This window comes from Doryrhamphus excisus, chromosome 18 (genome assembly GCF_030265055.1).
Source record: "Doryrhamphus excisus isolate RoL2022-K1 chromosome 18, RoL_Dexc_1.0, whole genome shotgun sequence".
Taxonomy (NCBI): Eukaryota; Metazoa; Chordata; class Actinopteri; order Syngnathiformes; family Syngnathidae; genus Doryrhamphus; species Doryrhamphus excisus.
In genome coordinates, this window is record NC_080483.1 from 13,744,930 (window position 1) to 13,762,928 (window position 17,999).

Consider the following 17,999-nt stretch of genomic DNA (forward strand, 5'->3'; position numbering starts at 1 on the left):
TCTAATGGGTAAGCCTGTAAAAGAGCTTCACGCCGAAAAAAGTCCTGCTGAATCATTTTAATACTCAAACCTGCACACACGCACACAAACATATCCCCGAAACCTTTTTTTTTGACCCAAGGACTAGCTCGTGTTCCCACAAATCCTCAGCGAATAGGGCGGCGTGTAGGGGGTTGATAATATATAATGATCTAATTTATCTTACTTACAATGTATTGTGCAAAAGTAACAACACCAAATTAAAAACACAACATGAATACAGAGAGAAGACAGCGTTCCTGTTTGATGTATGTGAAAACAGGCAGTGTGCTAGCATGAATTAACTCAACAAATATGCACGTTAGCACTCGGTAATGTCAACAAAACTTTTATGCATTAGTACATAGCATCAGCATTGGAGACTAAATATGAGGTGAAAAAAAAAACGTCAACATTCAGTATAGTGGTGCAGCGTGGGAGGAAATTAGGACACAGATAATGGTGGTTTCAAGGATCGAACAAAGTGGGACGGGTCGCCAATTACAACAAACATACATGTAAAAATGTTGGGATTTTGATTATTTTTCAAATTAAAAAAATTATCCATATTTTTACAATTGATATGCATTAACCAAAAATTTTTATCAATTTTATTTGATTTAAGTAAATAATTTTTTTGTAACACTTATGGTCACGAGGGTCGCAAACTCCACACAGATATGGCCGAGGGCGGAATTGAACTTGGGTCTCCTAGCTGTGAGATCTGCGCGCTTAACACTCGACCACCGTGCAGCCCCCATCCATACAGTATATTAATTTCCTGTATTCAACATACACTAATTCACTGTTTATGTATTCTTCCATTAACTAAGCATTTCATATGAAAGACATGTCCAAAGAAAAGCAAGCAATTTAAATTCACACTCACCGAAGCGACGAACAAGTCCCCGATTTTCTCACAATTGTCCCATTCGGCCACGCGTGACGCAAGTGCAATCTGAAACATGGAGTGGCACTGCGTGATCTCCCGGATTCTGTAGAAAATGAGCCGGATCTTCCGCGAACTCAGGATGCGAGGATCGGCCTCCAGCAACGGTCTGTGGTATTCCTAGAGAGTATGACAGAAATTGAACAGATATTATCTGAACAGCAAATACTGAGTCATTGAATTCTGGTGCCTGATTATTTAGGGTATTAGAATATAAAATTTAGAATATTTAGGGGTTTTCCAAAGCAAACGGGTCAGACAAAGAGTTATTCAAAAGTCCCTATGAAAAAAAACTCGGACATGGACCTCACCCTGAAGCCACGCCCAGAAGAGAGGCTCGCAGGTGTTTATCACAGCAAGTCTTCCAGGTCCTGAAGCATCAAAACAGCCCCAGACCATCACACTACAACCACCATATTTTATTGTTGGTATGATTTCATTTTTCTGAAATGCGTCATATGTCATGGGACACACACCTTCCACCTTGGTCTCGACAGACCACAGGGTATTTTCCCAAGGTCTTGAGCGTATCTGAGACAAATGAGGCCTGCAGTTCTTTGGATACTGTGGGGTCCTTTGTGACCTCTTGGATGAGTCGTTGCTGTTCTCCCAGGGTCATTTTGGTTGGCTGGACACTCCTAGGAAGGTTCATCATCACTGTGCCATGTTTTCGCCATTTGTGAATAATGGCTCTCACTGTGATTTGCTGGAGTCCCAAAGCTTTAGAAATGACTTTTCCGGACTGACATATTTCAATTACTTTCTTTCTCATTTGTTCCTGAATTTCTTTAGCTCTCAGGATGATGGCTGGCTTTTGAAGATTTTTTGGTCTACTTCACTTTTTCAGGCAGGTCCTATTTAAGTGATTTCTTGATTTTTACAACAGGTGTGGCTAAATAAATTCAACTCAGGTGGAGTTATGTTTTATCACTTTTTCCACACAGAGGCCATGTAAGTATGGATTTTTAAATAATTTTTAATACATTTTTAATTTTTTAATAATAATTTTAAATTTAATTTTTAAAATTTTAAAATTATTATTTTTTTAATTTTAAAATTATTAAAAAAAATGTAAATAATTTTTTTTTAATTTTGATTTTGATAAAAAAAAAAATTAAAAGTTTCATTAAAAACCTGCATTTTGCATTGAGCTGTGTTTTTATTAGGGATGTCCCTATCTGGTATTTTTGCCCCCGGGTCCAACACAGAGTCACGATCCGATACAGTACTTTTATTAAACATTACAAAAATAAAGAAGAACAGATGTCCCTTATTTTTCCATTGTATTCCCCTTACTATAACATTTACCACTTGAACAATGAAGTAATAAATAAAATAAATTCTTTGGAAAACTGTCATATTAAATAAAAATGTAATATTAAAACAAACAGTACCCCAACGTAAAATAGCCAGCAGGCATGTAAACAAATAAGAAAATAAAAGTGCCTCAGTATCTTCTTATGAACGCTGGCCGAGCTTTCTCTGTGAAATAGTGGCGAGAGGGCATGTCATATCGGGGTTCGAAGTGCTCCATCAGCATAACAAATCCCAGGTTTTCAACAAAGGCGAACGGCAGGTCGCTTATTGCTATCATTTGTGCTACCTTGACTGTGATGCCCTGCTCCTTTACGCTGTCACAGGGGCATTTTTTTCTCTCCTCTTCAAAATGTCCTGCAGGGTGGGCTGACATGTCTGCGGCTGGGTTGCTTGGGTAAACTTGTCTTATTTTGGTGACACTGCAGCAAATGTCAGGCCATACGTGTTGCTATTTCTGTGTGGTATGGAGTGGCGTGAAGAGGTCTCACTCTGTATGTGTATATATATGTGCCGATATATACATAAACATATCCGTTTCCGGAGAAAATGTCCGATTACAAGTCTGAAACCACCTGATCAAGCTCGATTTGTGAAGGTGTCCACGCAGTAAAAATGAAAGCAGACCTACAATAGTATGCCTGTCAGCCACATGTCTTACTACTGCATGTTTCCTGGACAAAATGTATAATTTTCTTTACTAAAAAATCTGCTACAATAGAACCCGGCGTGTGAGCCATTCACGTCATTGCTGTCAAAGTCTAATTGGGGCTGTGGACTCGCCGCTTTTACCACACGGCTGGACAATGCGATTAGACGTATTTCCACTGAAATGCACACAAAAAGTGTTCATCGAGTTGTTTTGTTTGTGTCCTGTGTGAGCATTCAGTCAGAAATCTGTCACTGGCTAACTTTTCATAGACAGAAAAATAACAGACTATTGATCAATTTTAGGGGCGGTTTAGAGTGGTTAGCGCGCAGACCTCACAGCTAGGAGACAAGGGTTCAATTCCACCCTCGGCCATCTCTGTGTGGAGTTTGCATGTTCTCCCCGTGCATGCGTGGGTTTTCTCCGGGTACTCCGGTTTCCTCCCACATTCCAAAAACATGCTAGGTTAATTAGCGACTCCAAATTGTCCATAGGTATGAATGTGAGTGTGAATGGTTGTTTGTCTATATGTGCCCTGTGATTGGCTGGCGACCAGTATAGGTGTACCCCGCCTTACGCCCGAAGACAGCTGGGATAGGCTCCAGCACCCCCGCGACCCTCGTGAGGAAAAGCGGTAGAAAATGAATGAATGAATGAATGAATGATCTATTTTAGGGGCGGCACGGTGATTGAGTGGTTAGCGCGCAGACCTCACAGCTAGGAGACAAGGGTTCGATTCCACCCTCGGCCATCTCTGTGTGGAGTTTGCATGTTCTCCCCGTGCATGCGTGGGTTTTTCTCCGGGTACTTCGGTTTCCTCCCACATTCCAAAAACATGCTAGGTTAATTAGCGACTCCAAATTGTCCATAGGTATGAATGTGAGTGTGAATGGTTGTTTGTCTATATGTGCCCTGTGATTGGCTGGCGACCAATCCAGGGTGTACCCCGCCTCTCACCCGAAGACAGCTGGGATAGGCTCCAGCACCCCCAGCGTATGAATATGCAATGTGTTCTGCGTCCTTGTGGTGTATTACAGTGATCGATCGTAGCTCTGTTGCATGTGTCTGTTATTATATCACTACTGGTACCAGCAGAGGGTGTAGTACCCTAATGACTCCTCTCAGTGTGTTGATAGCTAAATAATTGTGACTTCAAAACATCACTGGACATTGCGAGTCCATCGTTTTTAGCAGGTTTAAAGCCGCTTTTTCCCACTGTTGCAAAGGGGACCATATACTGTATTTGCAATGTGATAGGTTGCCTTTCCTTTCAAGAGTAAAGCAACAGGAGCGCGGCAGATATCGCACACATTCCTCATATTGGGGGGTGGGCGCCAAGTTTTAGGGTAGTGAAAATAAGTTTTTAATGCTCTGGATTCGAAGTACCCTCCATATTACTGAGTTACTGCTTATTTCTAGCCGACTTCTTCCACTGCAGCCTGTTGGCTTCAACTGAGCCTCCGGGCTTTTTGCTCCGCCCCTCCTTCATGCAGGATACATGAAGATACAGCTCAAATCCAGTCTGTATCGATATCAACAATATGTATATATAAGTAAATATCAATATTTTAAAAATAGCAATATAGCTCCAAGCACTATGATAAGGTAATGTAACAATAAGGTAATGTAATTGTTAAGATTTTTATAATAATCACTGTAATTATACATGTATGTAGATCAGGGGTCTCAAACACGCGGCCCGCAGGACACTAGTTTGAGGCCCCTGTCTTGATATGAAAGTTTAATGTTAGTGCAGCCCGCGCAAGTTTGATATGATTGTAGTATGGTATCATGTACCCAGAAAAAATTATTACGTTTGATTAATGTTCATGTTAAAGGTTAAATAACTGTTAATAGTTATCCTCCCTATCCATGTGGAAGTGGTAAGTTTTTGGCTATTTAAGTTTAAAGGAAATAACTTGGAGGCTACCGTTTAGGTCGCTAGCTCTCTAGTTTGCGAGTTAGCATGTGTCTCAAGACCCTGCAGTTGCGCAATATGTTGTAAATAAAAAGAGTATAAATGTGACTATAGTCGTGTTTTGTCATGTCTACAGGGCTCTAATAATGCTTTGTTCATTTTAATCTGGAAAAAATAATTTGTCTACCCACCAACTATATGTGGTTTCTTAAGTTTTTATTATTTGCCGTTTTATTATTATTATTATTATATTTATTTATTTATTACTGATTTATTGATTTTCTTTATTCTTGATTTGTTTATTTATTTTTCATCTTATTTTGTGTAGAAAAATAAAAAGTAATATATTTGAGAACAGTGGAATGTTTTATCAGAGATTTTCTTGTAGAAAATTGGAACCAAAGCGAAGTTTTTTTTTAAATTTTGTTTTTAATAAATGCGTTTTTTGGGGGTTTTTTGGAAAACCTGATGCGGCCCAGTTTCACCCAGACCCGAGCTCCAGTGGCCCTCAAGTAAATTGAGTTTGAGACCCCTGACGTAGATAGTTCAAGACTCTCTTCAGTGGCACAACACAGACGCCGCAGTCCACCCTCCCTTTGCAGCCCACCACCGCAGCTTTAAAAAAAAATCCCTGCTCACCTGCAGGATCCTCCGAAGGGAGTCCAGATAGCTGCGCTCGCTCTGGATGATGGAGCCCAGGATATGGCGCCTGACAACCTGCAAAGACAACGCACCCAGTGACGCTCTAAGAGGACATGATAGCACCACGGCGTAAGACACAGCCCACAGATTGTACAATAAATCATTTCTCTGTCACAGACTTCGGCTCATGTCTCCTGTAATAAAAGTCTCAACCTGGTGGCTGGTCAGCCCCTCCGGCATGGCGCTCAGCTGTGGGGGGGGGTGCTTCACATCTGACATGGCCACATCCAGGTACCCAGCGTCGTCCTCCTCTTCTATTCCCAAAGACACAAGAAGATTTGAATCAGATCTCACGACATGCATAAAAGGTTTAAAGTATATAAAGCCTTTCGAATTCTACACTTTCACAATCTAATCAAATCCAGAACATAGCAAACGACCTAATTTTCTCGAGAAATCCGCCTTAAAAAGTGCAAACTTTTGTGCCGAATCAGTCAGCAAGCGTGCTTTGCCGTATCATTTTTGTGCTTTAAATGGGGATGGCAGGCGTAATGGCGTCAAGGGAAAGTGTGATGACAACCATGGAAGCGGCTGCTCAGTACGGCACAGAATCACACACCTGGATTAAGTCTGGATTAGGAGTGAAGAGTTTGACTCTATTATACTTTACTTTAGTTATACCGTAAGGTGGTTAACTTATATACGTATATATCCATATTTAGTTAGAAAGGTTCAGTCTTCAAGCAACTAACAATTTAAGATTTAATTAATTAATTATATAATTATTTACGCCACCCTCGGCCATCTCTGTGTGGAGTTTGCATGTTCTCCCCATGCATGCGTGGGTTTTCTCCGGGTACTCCGGTTTCCTCCCACATTCCAAAAACATGCTAGGTTAATTGGCGACTCCAAATTGTCCATAGGTATGAATGTGAGTGTGAATGGTTGTTTGTCTATATGTGCCCTGTGATTGGCTGGCGATCGAAGACAGCTGGGATAGGCTCCAGCACCTTCCGCGACCCTCGTGAGGACAAGCGATAGAAAAATAATTAATGGATTATTTAAGATAATTGGTTTGCTTTGATGGATGACTCGGAAATAAATAAAAAACATTTGAGAGGCTGAAATCAGAGGATTATAGACATAGATAGATTTTTAGATTAAAAAAAGATTAATCAAACACAAAAATAGTTGCCAATTAATTAGATAGTCGATTAATCATCGATTCATCAATTAATTAACTTACAGCTTTACTTTAACTATTGCCTGTACACTATTATAATAGCGCCTGTTTGAGCCAGAAATGAATAAATTCACTTGACAATGTTTCCTACGGGAAAATTAGCATCACAGAACAGACTGTGTTTGACCTTGGATGCTTCACTCTATTCGGAATGTGTGTGTTTTTATTCATATATGAGATCTCCACATGGAGTAAAAAAAAAAAAACTTGCATTGGAATGGATGATAAATACAACATGCCTAATGGGATACATTGTGGCTGTTTACAAACCATACACTTTTAGTCGTCCTCTTTGCAGCCTTTGTTCGAGGTTTTTGCACAACATGCTCCACATGAAAAGTGCTTTGAGATAACTTGTTGCTGTATAAATAAATAAAATGGAATTGGATTTGTCCTCCAATTAGATTTGGATCAAGAAACACTGACACTCTCAGCTCTACCCGGAAGGGAAATGTTGACGTTGACATTGACGTCGGCGTACACAGGTCATGAAAAACATGTCAAGTCACTACATTACCGATGGTGTCTTTCCGGTGAAGGAAGGAAACTTTACGCATGACGGCTATTCTGGTCTTTTCCAGCCCATCCTTGGTTCCGCTTCTCGCCGCCTTCATTAGCTGCTGCACCTGGTTGGTAGGAGGGGGAGCACACAAATAGGAGGGAGGGGGGACGTCAGCACACAAGGGAGGCGCCATGTAGTGAAGGCATGATAGCGTATGGCCCTCCTCCGAAAAGGAAGCAACCAGAAGTGAACTCAGTGGGAATCCTGCCATCTGCGACTCCCAGCGAGTGGCCATGCAGCCGCTAATCAGACCAATGAACGAGTCATGGAGCGTTGATGGCGACGTGGGGAGAGCCATGTTAGTAACGCAGCCACATTGCTCACTGTGAGGGGATTCTGCGCTCCTCAAAATCCACCCCTGAGCGTGGCAACCAGACTCCACGGGCCCAGAATACACCCAGACTCCTATCACATAATCAGCGTATTTTTAGATAGAAAGTAGGTCATTCATTGTACTGTTGGGGAATTAAACATGCAAAAAAAAGCCATTTATCAGTACCATACATTCATAGCCGTCCATATTTAAAGGTACAACATGGAACAAATTAGCACAGATTATGCTAATCCCTCGGTCACTGAGTGTGAGATCATGGTAAGGACGTTTTACAAGCTTGGAAAAATTTACAGGGCTGTACGGTGGATGAGTGTTTAGCGAGCAGACCTTGCAGCTAGGAGACCTGAGTTCAATTCCACTCTCGGCCATCTCTGCGTGGAGTTTGCATGTTCTCTTCCGGTTTCCTCCCACATTCCAAAAACATGCTAGGTAAAAAATGACTACATAAAAATATAGAGTACTTACAGTATATAAGGTCTCCTAGTATTTAGTCGTGTGTATACTTTGAACTTGTCCATGGTTTATTAAAAAAAAAATACTTGGCTTTTAACGGACCTCTCACTTCAGAGGTCACAGTGAAATATTGAAGTATACAGCGGTGTGCACTCAAGTGAGCACCCACTTTTTCACAGTATTCTGCCTCCTTATGGTTTGGATGAACGTTGAAGCACTGGCTTCATCAAATACTTCAAATGGGGACTATATATGGAGGGTAAAAATCTCATTATACTACATTAATGCTTTTATCTTGTCTCAAAAAAGGGTATAAGTCAGGGGGCTCAAACACGCGGCCCGCGGGCCAAATGTGGCCCACAGGACACGGGTTTGAGGCCCCCGCCTTGATATGAAAGTTTAATGTTAGTGCGGCCCGCGCAAGTTTGATATGATTGCTGTATGGTATCATGAACCCAGAAAAAATTATTACGTTTGATTAATGTTCATGTTAAAGGTTAAATAACTGTTAATACTTATCCTCCCTATCCGTGTGGAAGTGGTAAGTTTTTGGCTATTTAAGTTTAAAGGAAATAACTTGAAGGCTACCGTTTAGGTCGCTAGCTCTCTAGTTTGCGAGTTAGCATGTGTCTCAAGACCCTGCAGTTGCGCAATATGTTGTAAATAAAAAGAGTATAAATGTGACTATAGTCGTGTTTTGTCATGTCTACAGGGCTCTAATAATGCTTTGTTCATTTTAATCTGAAAAAAATAATTTGTCTACCCACCAACTATATGTGGTTTCTTAAGTTTTTATTATTTGCCGTTTTATTATTATTATTATTATATTTATTTATTACTGATTGATTGATTTTCTTTATTCTTGATTTGTTTATTTATTTTTCATCTTATTTTGTGTAGAAAAAAAAATTCAGATATTTGAGAACAGTGGAATGTTTTATCAGAGCTTTTATTGTAGAAAATCGGAACCAAAGCACTGAAAAATTTGTATATTTTTCTGTTTTTAATAAATGCGTTTTTTTGGGGGGGGGGAAACCTGATGCGGCCCAGCCTTGCCCAGACCCTAGCTCCAGTGACCCCCAGGTAAATTGAGTTTGAGACCCCTGGTATAGGTCATGCTGAGGAAGTTAGCATTCAAAGCACACTGCCCCCTATTGGTAAGGAGTCAAAGAGAGTGTACCTTTAAATATGCAAATTGGATTGTTAAGGTCTTAATATTACACAAGAAAAGGATGAAGCTGAAGTTGGAAAGGATGACGATTATAAGAGTCAGCTGAGCGTCATTACAAACACTTTCCGGATTGATGTTGGGAATTTTAAACATTTTAAAATATATTTTGTTCTTCCCGTCAGATACCTTGACATCATAGTTGTGCTTCCCAGACAGCTTCATGGCCAGTTCACGTTTGGTCTTGGCGCAGCGTTCTCTCAGCCGCCGCACTTCAGGAGAGAGCTACAGGTAATGGAGGAGGTGGGGGGGCGGAGCCAGCATTAAGCCACAGGAGGTGAAAGGAAAGATGGGAAAAGGAAGGGAAAACGGGGTGGAGGACAAATGATCAAAGCAAGCACAAACAGGAAGCTAGACGCGGGGAAATAATCACAAGCGCACACAAAGTGAAAGCATCAAGCGTTTTTTTTTTTTGTTCGGGTGTTTTGATTTATGAGGCCGGCTGGCGGTCAAACAAAGGTTACAAATAAAGCAAACTTGCGATTTGAGTAGTGAAAGCACAGGTACGGCTGGCAAAGAAAAAAAAAAGTTAATTGGGTGAAACTAATTAAAAGCAATGTGTTTGGGAAGTAAGGCTGCACACAAAAAATAGTTAAGGTTTCCTCGGTAATCACTTCACCGATGCTGCTTAAATTCTTCTTTTTGTTTAGTGGCTCGAGACGGCGGCACTGGGGAAACTGCAGGGGGAATTTTCACACCCCTCCCCTGCAAGCTGTAATTACCTGAGCACCTCATACATCACCCTTTTGTTTCCCTCTTTGTTTGTTTTCCATCGATTTGAGCTTCCCTTTTGAACAACAAAGCACATCGAACACGCGCAAACGTGTAAAAGATGGCTATTAAGCCATACGTTAAAGATCCAGCTCAGCATAAGACTTTCATATTTGTATGGCCTCAAGTAGTGTGCATGCATGCAGGCAATGACACTGCAGCCCGACAGGAGTGTGTCCACAGCGCCATCATGTGGACAAGATATACTATAACATTAGTTGCAGTGGATTTTGCAGCTAAGTAGCGCTCTCCATTTTTGACAATAAACAATTTCTGCACAAGCCATTATGCATCACTCTGAAATATTCAGATTAATATTTTCCCATCAAAAAGGGTTACAGTGACAGAGTGAAACCTCTGATGTGGAACACAATCCACAATTCCAAGGATTCTGGTCGATTTTGAAAAAAAATTTCATATATATAATTTTGTACAGGCTGCACGGTGGACGAGTGGTTAGTGTGCATGTTCTCCCCGTGCATGTGTGGGTTTTCTCCGGGTACTATGGTTTCCTTCCACATTCCAAAAACATGCTAGGTTAATTAGCGACTCCAAATTGTCCATAGGTATGAATGTGAGTGTGAATGGTTGTTTGTCTATATGTGCCCTGTGATTGGCTGGCCACCAGTACAGGGTGTGTACCCCGCCTCTCGCCCGAAGACAGCTGGGATAGGCTCCAGCACCCCCACGACCCTCGTGAGGAAAAAGTGGTAGAAAATGAATGAATGAATGAATTTTCATAGTATATAATTTCGTACAGGCTGCACGGCGGTCGAGTGGTGAGCTTGCAGACCTCACAGCTAGGAGAACAGAGTTCAATTCCACCCTCTGCCATCTCAGTGTGGATTTTGCATGTTCTCCCCCGTGCATGCGTGGGTTTTCTCCGGGTACTCCGGTTTCCTCCCACATTCCAAAAACATGCTAGGTTAATTAGCGACTCCAAATTGTCCATAGGTATGAATGTGAGTGTGAATGGTTGTTTGTCTATATGTGCCCTGTGATTGGCTGGCCACCAGTACAGGGTGTGTACCCCGCCTCTCGCCCGAAGACAGATGGGATAGGCTCCAGCACGAGGATAAGCGGTCGAAAAATGAATGAATGAATGAATAATTTCAAACAGCCAGTTAGCCCTGCATTGTATCGGTGCCGTGAATTTGCACCCTACGCTTTGCTGACTCACGGTCCGGGTATTTTTAATTGAATGAGACTGCTGCATCACCCACAATGGGGTCAAAGAAAGCTGCAGAATGTAAGCAATTTGATTTAAAAAAAAGTGATAAACACGATTGCATTCAACCACGCCATAATGTACAGGAAGTACATTTTCTATGGGGAAATATTACTTGGGTTTTTGTACGTTTCGTACCATTTATTCTTAACTGTCATACCAGTGTAAAAATAATTTACTGATCTTTAAAATCATCAAGAATTTCAATGAAGAGTCTAATTTTATATAACAAATCTGTATATCAAATGCTTCACATAGGAAGTTCCACCCAAACAACTGGACCAATAGCAACATGGCCTCCTTGGCGGAGCTCCTACCTTGCTGCGTGTTGGCGCTTTGCTCTCGCCATCCGATTGCTCGTCATAGCTCTCGAACTCGCTGGAGCTCCACCCGTTGCCCGCAACATGAGGTCCGCAGTCCCTCTGGACGTCCTCGTAGAGCGTATCTGCTCGACATACATAAACACACCAAATATAAACAAATGAACGTCACACATACTATGTATATACTACTGTGTGTTTTGTATTCCACACACCTTCATCAGGGGAGAGGGGCTCCTCACAGGGGACGTCATCGTAGACTACCTCTGAGGAATCTTCGGCTCGGGAGTTGTCTTCAACATCAAGTGATGATGGTGGAAAGATGCAACAGAAATGATTAAAATCTAATTGTGTCCACTTCCTAAAACCTACACATTATCACCAACTAATGATCTATAATCTGGCTTGTCACATTTGGCTGACCAATCATTGACCTTCCTCTTGTGTTAGCTTTCTGGTATCATCTCTTATGTTACCAGGTCGGTTTTGACCCATGTATTAAATCAGCTATAAAATACACTAAAAACAATAAGTTACCATCAAATTTGCTTCTCATGTCTTGGTTACCTTCTTAGGCTTCCTCATCTATGAAAATATTGGTTTTAATACTTTTAGTGTGGGCATGTAGGCCTTTTTTTGTCACTATACCCCTCAATTTTAATTTCCAAAAATGGTAAAAATTAACTTCAAAAGATTCATATTAATAAATTGAAGGTTCTTACCTGGCTATTACTGAGGGCTATAGAACATATCTCTTAAATCATTCATTCATTCATTCATTTTCTGCCGCTTTTCCTCACCGAGGGTCGCGGGGGGTGCTGGAGCCTATCCCAGCTGTGATCAACCAGAGAGAACCCACGCATGCATGGGGAGAACATGCAAACTCCACACAGAAATAGCCAAGGGTGAAATTGAACTCGGGTCTCCTAGCTGTGAGGCCTGCACGCTAACCACTTGACCACCGTGCAGCCCAAAGACAAAACAAAGAAGCCAAAAACGTACCACTTCCACACGCAATAGGAGAACTTCTTTTCACTCTATCATGTTGGACATGCTGGAGCCTATCCCAACTGTCTTTTACACCCTGGACTGGTGGCCAGCCAATCACAGGGCACATATAGACAAACAACCATTCACACTCACATTCATACCTATGGACAATTTGGAGTCGCTAATTAACCTAGCATGTTTTTTTTTGGAATGTGGGAGGAAACCGGAGTACCCGGAGAAAACCCACGCATGTGATTGGCTGGCCACCAGTCCAGGGTGTACCCCGCCTCTCGCCCGAAGACAGCTGGGATAGGCTCCAGCACCCTCACCTTGTGAGGAAAAGCGGTAGAAAAAGAATGAATGAATGAATGGTTTTATTTTGTTGAAATAGAGTTTCCTGACAAAGTCAAAAAAGCCTTGATGCAATAAACATTTGTTATGTGATTCTTTTTATGCATTAAAATGTAAAACGGGTCGGTGCCGACCCTAACACAAGACGAAGGTTAAGGATTCTGTCGATATTGCAGTGTCGAGTCTCAGTGGTGTACACTTCTTGGCTGCAACCAATGTGAAACTCAATGTGAACTTTTAGTCTTGCCATGTACGGCTAAAATTGTGTTACTGTGGAATTCACTGTGGAAAGCAAATCAAGACCTTCACTGTACAGGGAAACTCATTTCCTGCAGTAAATATGAGAATAAACTAGTACTTCTAGATCTCTGCATGTTGTGATGATACTTAGAATATAATCAGCTTGTTCGGGTATAAAATTCCCTTTCACAAACATGCCCAGATTGTGAAGCGACGTGACTGTTTCCATCTCGTCACACTCTGCATGGCCTCTTATTACCCCTGCATCTGTCACTAAAGGAGCCCAATTTAGCTTTTAGTAAGCTTTATTGATTTGGCTTTAAACTGCTGTTTGTCTGCTAAACCCCAAACAGCAGTTTTCACTGTTTTTCAATTAATCTGATTAGAAACGAGTATTCTGTCAGGGATTATTCAACAAAAAAAAAAACAAAATAATTCACCTCCTACCGCCGTCCAGGAGATGAATGCGAAAAAAAATTAGTGTTTTTCCACAAAAGAGGATTAGCTACACAAATGTGTCTCTCTCTTTTTCCTGTGTCTGTGTATTCCGAGGAAAACAACTGGATTTGGGCTATCAGTATATCTGCAAAGCATCTTGGGAAATCCTCTTCAAAGCAGCAGTTACTGGCTGTGTGAAGACACACGACACACAATGACGCTCCGATGCGCTCGCAGTGGCGCTGGAGGGAAGGCGGCCATCCTGTCCTACTTTGTAAATGTTGGAAATAAACATCAAAACAAGTCATTGTCACACCATGACAATGTTCCACTGCTTCTACCAGCAGGAAATGCATCATTATATGGAAAGGCAGGGGGGGGACACCATGGGAATACACCAAAGCTGCTTTATCAGCTTTGGGACATAACTCCCAGGATTGTAGTTTAAAAAAAAAAAAACTAGAAATGTAAAAATCTCTGCAAAGACAGTACATTATTCACACACCATATGAAGTTTTATAGCCTGCTGTGTACCTTTCCCACTAGGCAACAAAACAAAACAGAACCTCTCCCCTCAAGTGACTCGTGCTGGCTGAAATAACTAGAAAATGTTTGGTCAGAGACGACCATAATGTATCCCACCGGACATCCTAGAACTCCATCTTGGGGGCATCTTGCTTGCAAATGAGTCGCAAACACATCACAAATAACTTATAAGTTGTGCTTGTGAGATACACAAATCCTATAACTATAAATCTGGATATTGAAGGTATTTGCTCAATTATGCTAGCTAAAGATAAAAGCTAAAACAAACACATAGTCTCACAAATACAGACAAAAGATACTTAAGGTGGAAACATCGGGTACGCATACGACAGCTTGCTTTGCAACAAAGAAAAAGCACAATATTCCAGACACCTTGATGCCCCTGCGAATAAACGAAAAGATGCCTTGATGCCCCTAAACGAAAGCAGAAACACCACGAAAGAAGCGGTTCAAGCAAGGGCAGTGGCGAAAGCTGATTGGTCCAGGACTCCAGCCTCTTACATAATCTTGAGTGTATAAAAACACAGACGGGCAGGGAAAGGAAAGGTGCTTTTTTTGCAGTTGCACTGTAATAAGACCCGCTTACTTGTAGGAATACAGGGACTGCAGATAAGCCCGGACATCTGTATTAGGTATTGTTGTCAGGAATAAACAATCTGGTTCTCATTCTATGATTTGGTTCTTTAAGATTCCCTTATCTTTTATTCGAAACCCACTTATAGTCCTCAGGGAGAAGATTTCTACAATATTCATGTTAAAAATTTTTTTTTTTTGATGGTTTATCAAATTAAAAATGAACAGTAGTGTCGATGTCAGAGTAGACCCACACTTTTAACGGCCTAAAAAACATCATAAGCATGTTAACTAGTAGTGTAGTTCTCTTTTAGACCCCCCGCCCCCACTCCTGTGGGCCACCTTCAGACAACAAGGCCACTACTGCTGACTGAGTCGGAATCCACAAGCAATATTCCTGGATGCAAATTGTTTCCTATTGATCTTCATCCTGCATTAATGAGACCGGGGTGGTGTCCGTGTAGGAATCAAGTCACGGCATGACTGTGTGTGGTGGTGCTGTTGCGTTCTCACAGGGTACAGTTTAAGTGACAGAACACAGTGCTTATGGAAGCCGTCGCCTCTTTTCTCCGTAGAAATCAATGAAGTGTGAGATGAAACTAAGTAATATGGTGCTGTTGCCACTTTTCATCATGCTCACCAGCTGCGGTGTGCACCGCTAATAAAATACTGTGCCAATGTCACTGTGGCTGACACAAACCTGGCGGTTTAACAATCCAATCCAAAGGTGGAATAGACCAGAATCCCAAGGGGAGTTTGGGTTTAATATATGGCTTTGCTGTCGTAGCCTTCATCTGCAATACTTCCTTGTCAAAGCAATTCCAGTGTGTACCTTCAGGGACGTCTGAGCTTTCCTTCACAGTTTCCGTGTTGCAGTCTCCCAAATCAGTCGCCGCCACCGCCGCCGCAGAACGTGATGGAAGCTCCTCCCACTCACGCAGAGCTGAGGCATCGAACTGGGCTGCTTCAGAGGCCCTGCGAGGTATCAAAACATGAGCACAGTTAGACTAACAAGCACCGTGTGCCTCATTAAATGGGAATATCAGAGAAAGGAAAAGGGAGTATTGATGGGTGGAAATCTAAATAGCGCACAATGTGACACACAACACGGTGCAGCTGTCAGGTTAGACGCTTTATTGTGTTACTCAACAAGCACGTTTGCTCTGTTCTGTTTTTGAAGAATTGGGTGCACATCCATCCATTCATGCATTCTCTATGCCGCTTATTCTCGCTAGGGTCGCAGGGGGTATGCTGGAGCCTATCCTAGGCAGGGTATATGCTGGACTGGTCGACATATACACTACCGCTCAAAAGTTTGGGATCACTTGCAAATGTCTTTTTTGACATTTTCATGCATTTCACAAACAATTTTTTTTCATTTCACAAACAATTAAAATTGATTTTCAAAGAAGGATGTACATTTTTGTGGCAGTGCTGAGCCAATGTGGTATTCATTCATTCATTCATTCATTTTCTCCTCTCTCATATAGACAAACAACCATTCACACTCAGATTCATACCTATGGACAATTTGGAGTCGCCAATTAACCTAGCATGTTTTTGGAATGTGGGAGGAAACCGGAGTATCCGGAAAAAACACCAGAAAGAGATGTCCCAGGGTGGAATTGGGTGGAATTGAACCTGGGTCTCGTAGCTGTGAGGTCTGTGCGCTAACCACTCGAACACCGTGCAGCCAACTACATAACATTCATTCATTCATTTTCTACCGCTTTTCCTCACGAGGGTCGCAGGGGTTGCTGGAGCCTATCCCAGCTGTCTTCGAACGAGAGGCGGGGTACACCCTGGACTGGTGGCCAGCCAATCACAGGGCACATATAGACAAACAACCATTCACACTCACATTCATACCTATGGACAATTTGGAGTCGCTAATTAACCTAGCATGTTTTTTGGAATGTGGGAGGAAACCGGAGTACCCGGAGAAAACCCACGCATGCACAAGGAGAACATGCAAACTCCACACAGAGATAACCGAGGGTGGAATTGAACCCTGGTATCCTAGCTGTGAGGTTTGCGCGCTAACCACTCGACCGCCATGCAGCCCAAAGACAAAACAAAGAAGCCAAAAACGTACCACTTCCACATGCAATAGGAGGAGAACTTCTTTTCACTCTATCATGTTGGACATGCTGGAGCCTATCCCAGCTGTCTTCGGGCGAGAGGCGGGGTACACCCTGGAATGGTCGCCAGCCAATCACAGGGCACATATAAACAAACAAGACCGCAGTGCAGCCCCCAATGCGTTATTGATGTGTATATTTGAGTTGTGTCACAGTACACACACACACACACAGAAAGATTACAGTCATGTGATCATCCGTATCAATCAAAGAATGGACCCTTTGTCGACAGCTGTCTCGTGATGTAGTGATCTTTTCTTAGCTTGTGTTGACAAAGACAAAGCAGACACAAAAGGCGGCCATATTTCAATCCAAACGTATGTTTGCGCCTCTCCCCTTTGTAAACGATCTGCAAACGTAAGCCAGTCAGAGAGCTCAAGGAGAGGCGTGGGAATCATTTCTCAATGTAAATGACATTGGCTCGGGGCAGAGCTCAACCGAAAGTGGAAGCTACTTGAATGCAAATCCCTCGGACTTCTATGTGATTTTTTTTTTTTTTTTATTCCTTGCAGCCCGCTAAGCCTGCCGCACTTCCTCCTGTGCTGCCCCCTGGCCTCCAGTGGGGAAAGCAGCACAGTGCTGACCATACTGATGCAGCTCTCATTAATCTCCCTCTTTTTGAAGCATTCCCGTAATACACTGCATGTTATTGGACAAAAAATTATATTTCTATATTTGTATTTAATTCATTTACAGTGTCCTGTGAAACAAAAGTGAATTTTTAATTATGTTCAAACAGTAATATGTGTTCCTAGAGGGAAGAAAAAAGGCTTCGCTACACATGCTAAAGTCGCTTTTTGAGTTGGGACTTATATGAAGCTATCACGCCATCATTGTCTTATTGTGGCTTTTGTAAATATCACCAACTTTGGGTGTGTTTGCTGTGATTTAGATGTGCAGCACTGATATCAATTTGCTAGTTTTGATCCTGATTGTTGAGTATGATGTATAAATATTTCCATATTCAATCTCTAAAAGAACCACTGTTCTCCTCTTAATAGTATCTGAATTACAAAAATACATTCAACCATCAATGAAAACCTCCTTTTGGGGTCAATCTCCACCCACAGTGCCAGGTTTTCACAGTTGGC

The 17,999-nt window shown here is 41.9% G+C and overlaps 1 protein-coding gene across 2 annotated transcripts in view; it reads right to left on the minus strand.

Annotated features, from left to right (window-relative positions):
- Positions 1-17,999, minus strand: part of arhgef10la (Rho guanine nucleotide exchange factor (GEF) 10-like a) — a 122,760-nt gene that overhangs the window by 86,214 nt on the left and 18,547 nt on the right. The window contains exons 5-12 of one of the 2 annotated variants that reach the window (XM_058054589.1): positions 15,600-15,742; positions 11,845-11,922; positions 11,627-11,754; positions 9,440-9,535; positions 7,251-7,359; positions 5,704-5,804; positions 5,488-5,565; positions 908-1,087 (exon numbers count right to left, since the gene is read on the minus strand). In XM_058054589.1, the coding sequence (XP_057910572.1) occupies positions 908-1,087; positions 5,488-5,565; positions 5,704-5,804; positions 7,251-7,359; positions 9,440-9,535; positions 11,627-11,754; positions 11,845-11,922; positions 15,600-15,742 (913 nt within the window). The remainder of the gene's footprint in view (positions 1-907; positions 1,088-5,487; positions 5,566-5,703; positions 5,805-7,250; positions 7,360-9,439; positions 9,536-11,626; positions 11,755-11,844; positions 11,923-15,599; positions 15,743-17,999) is intronic. The other variant, XM_058054590.1, reaches the window with a different exon arrangement.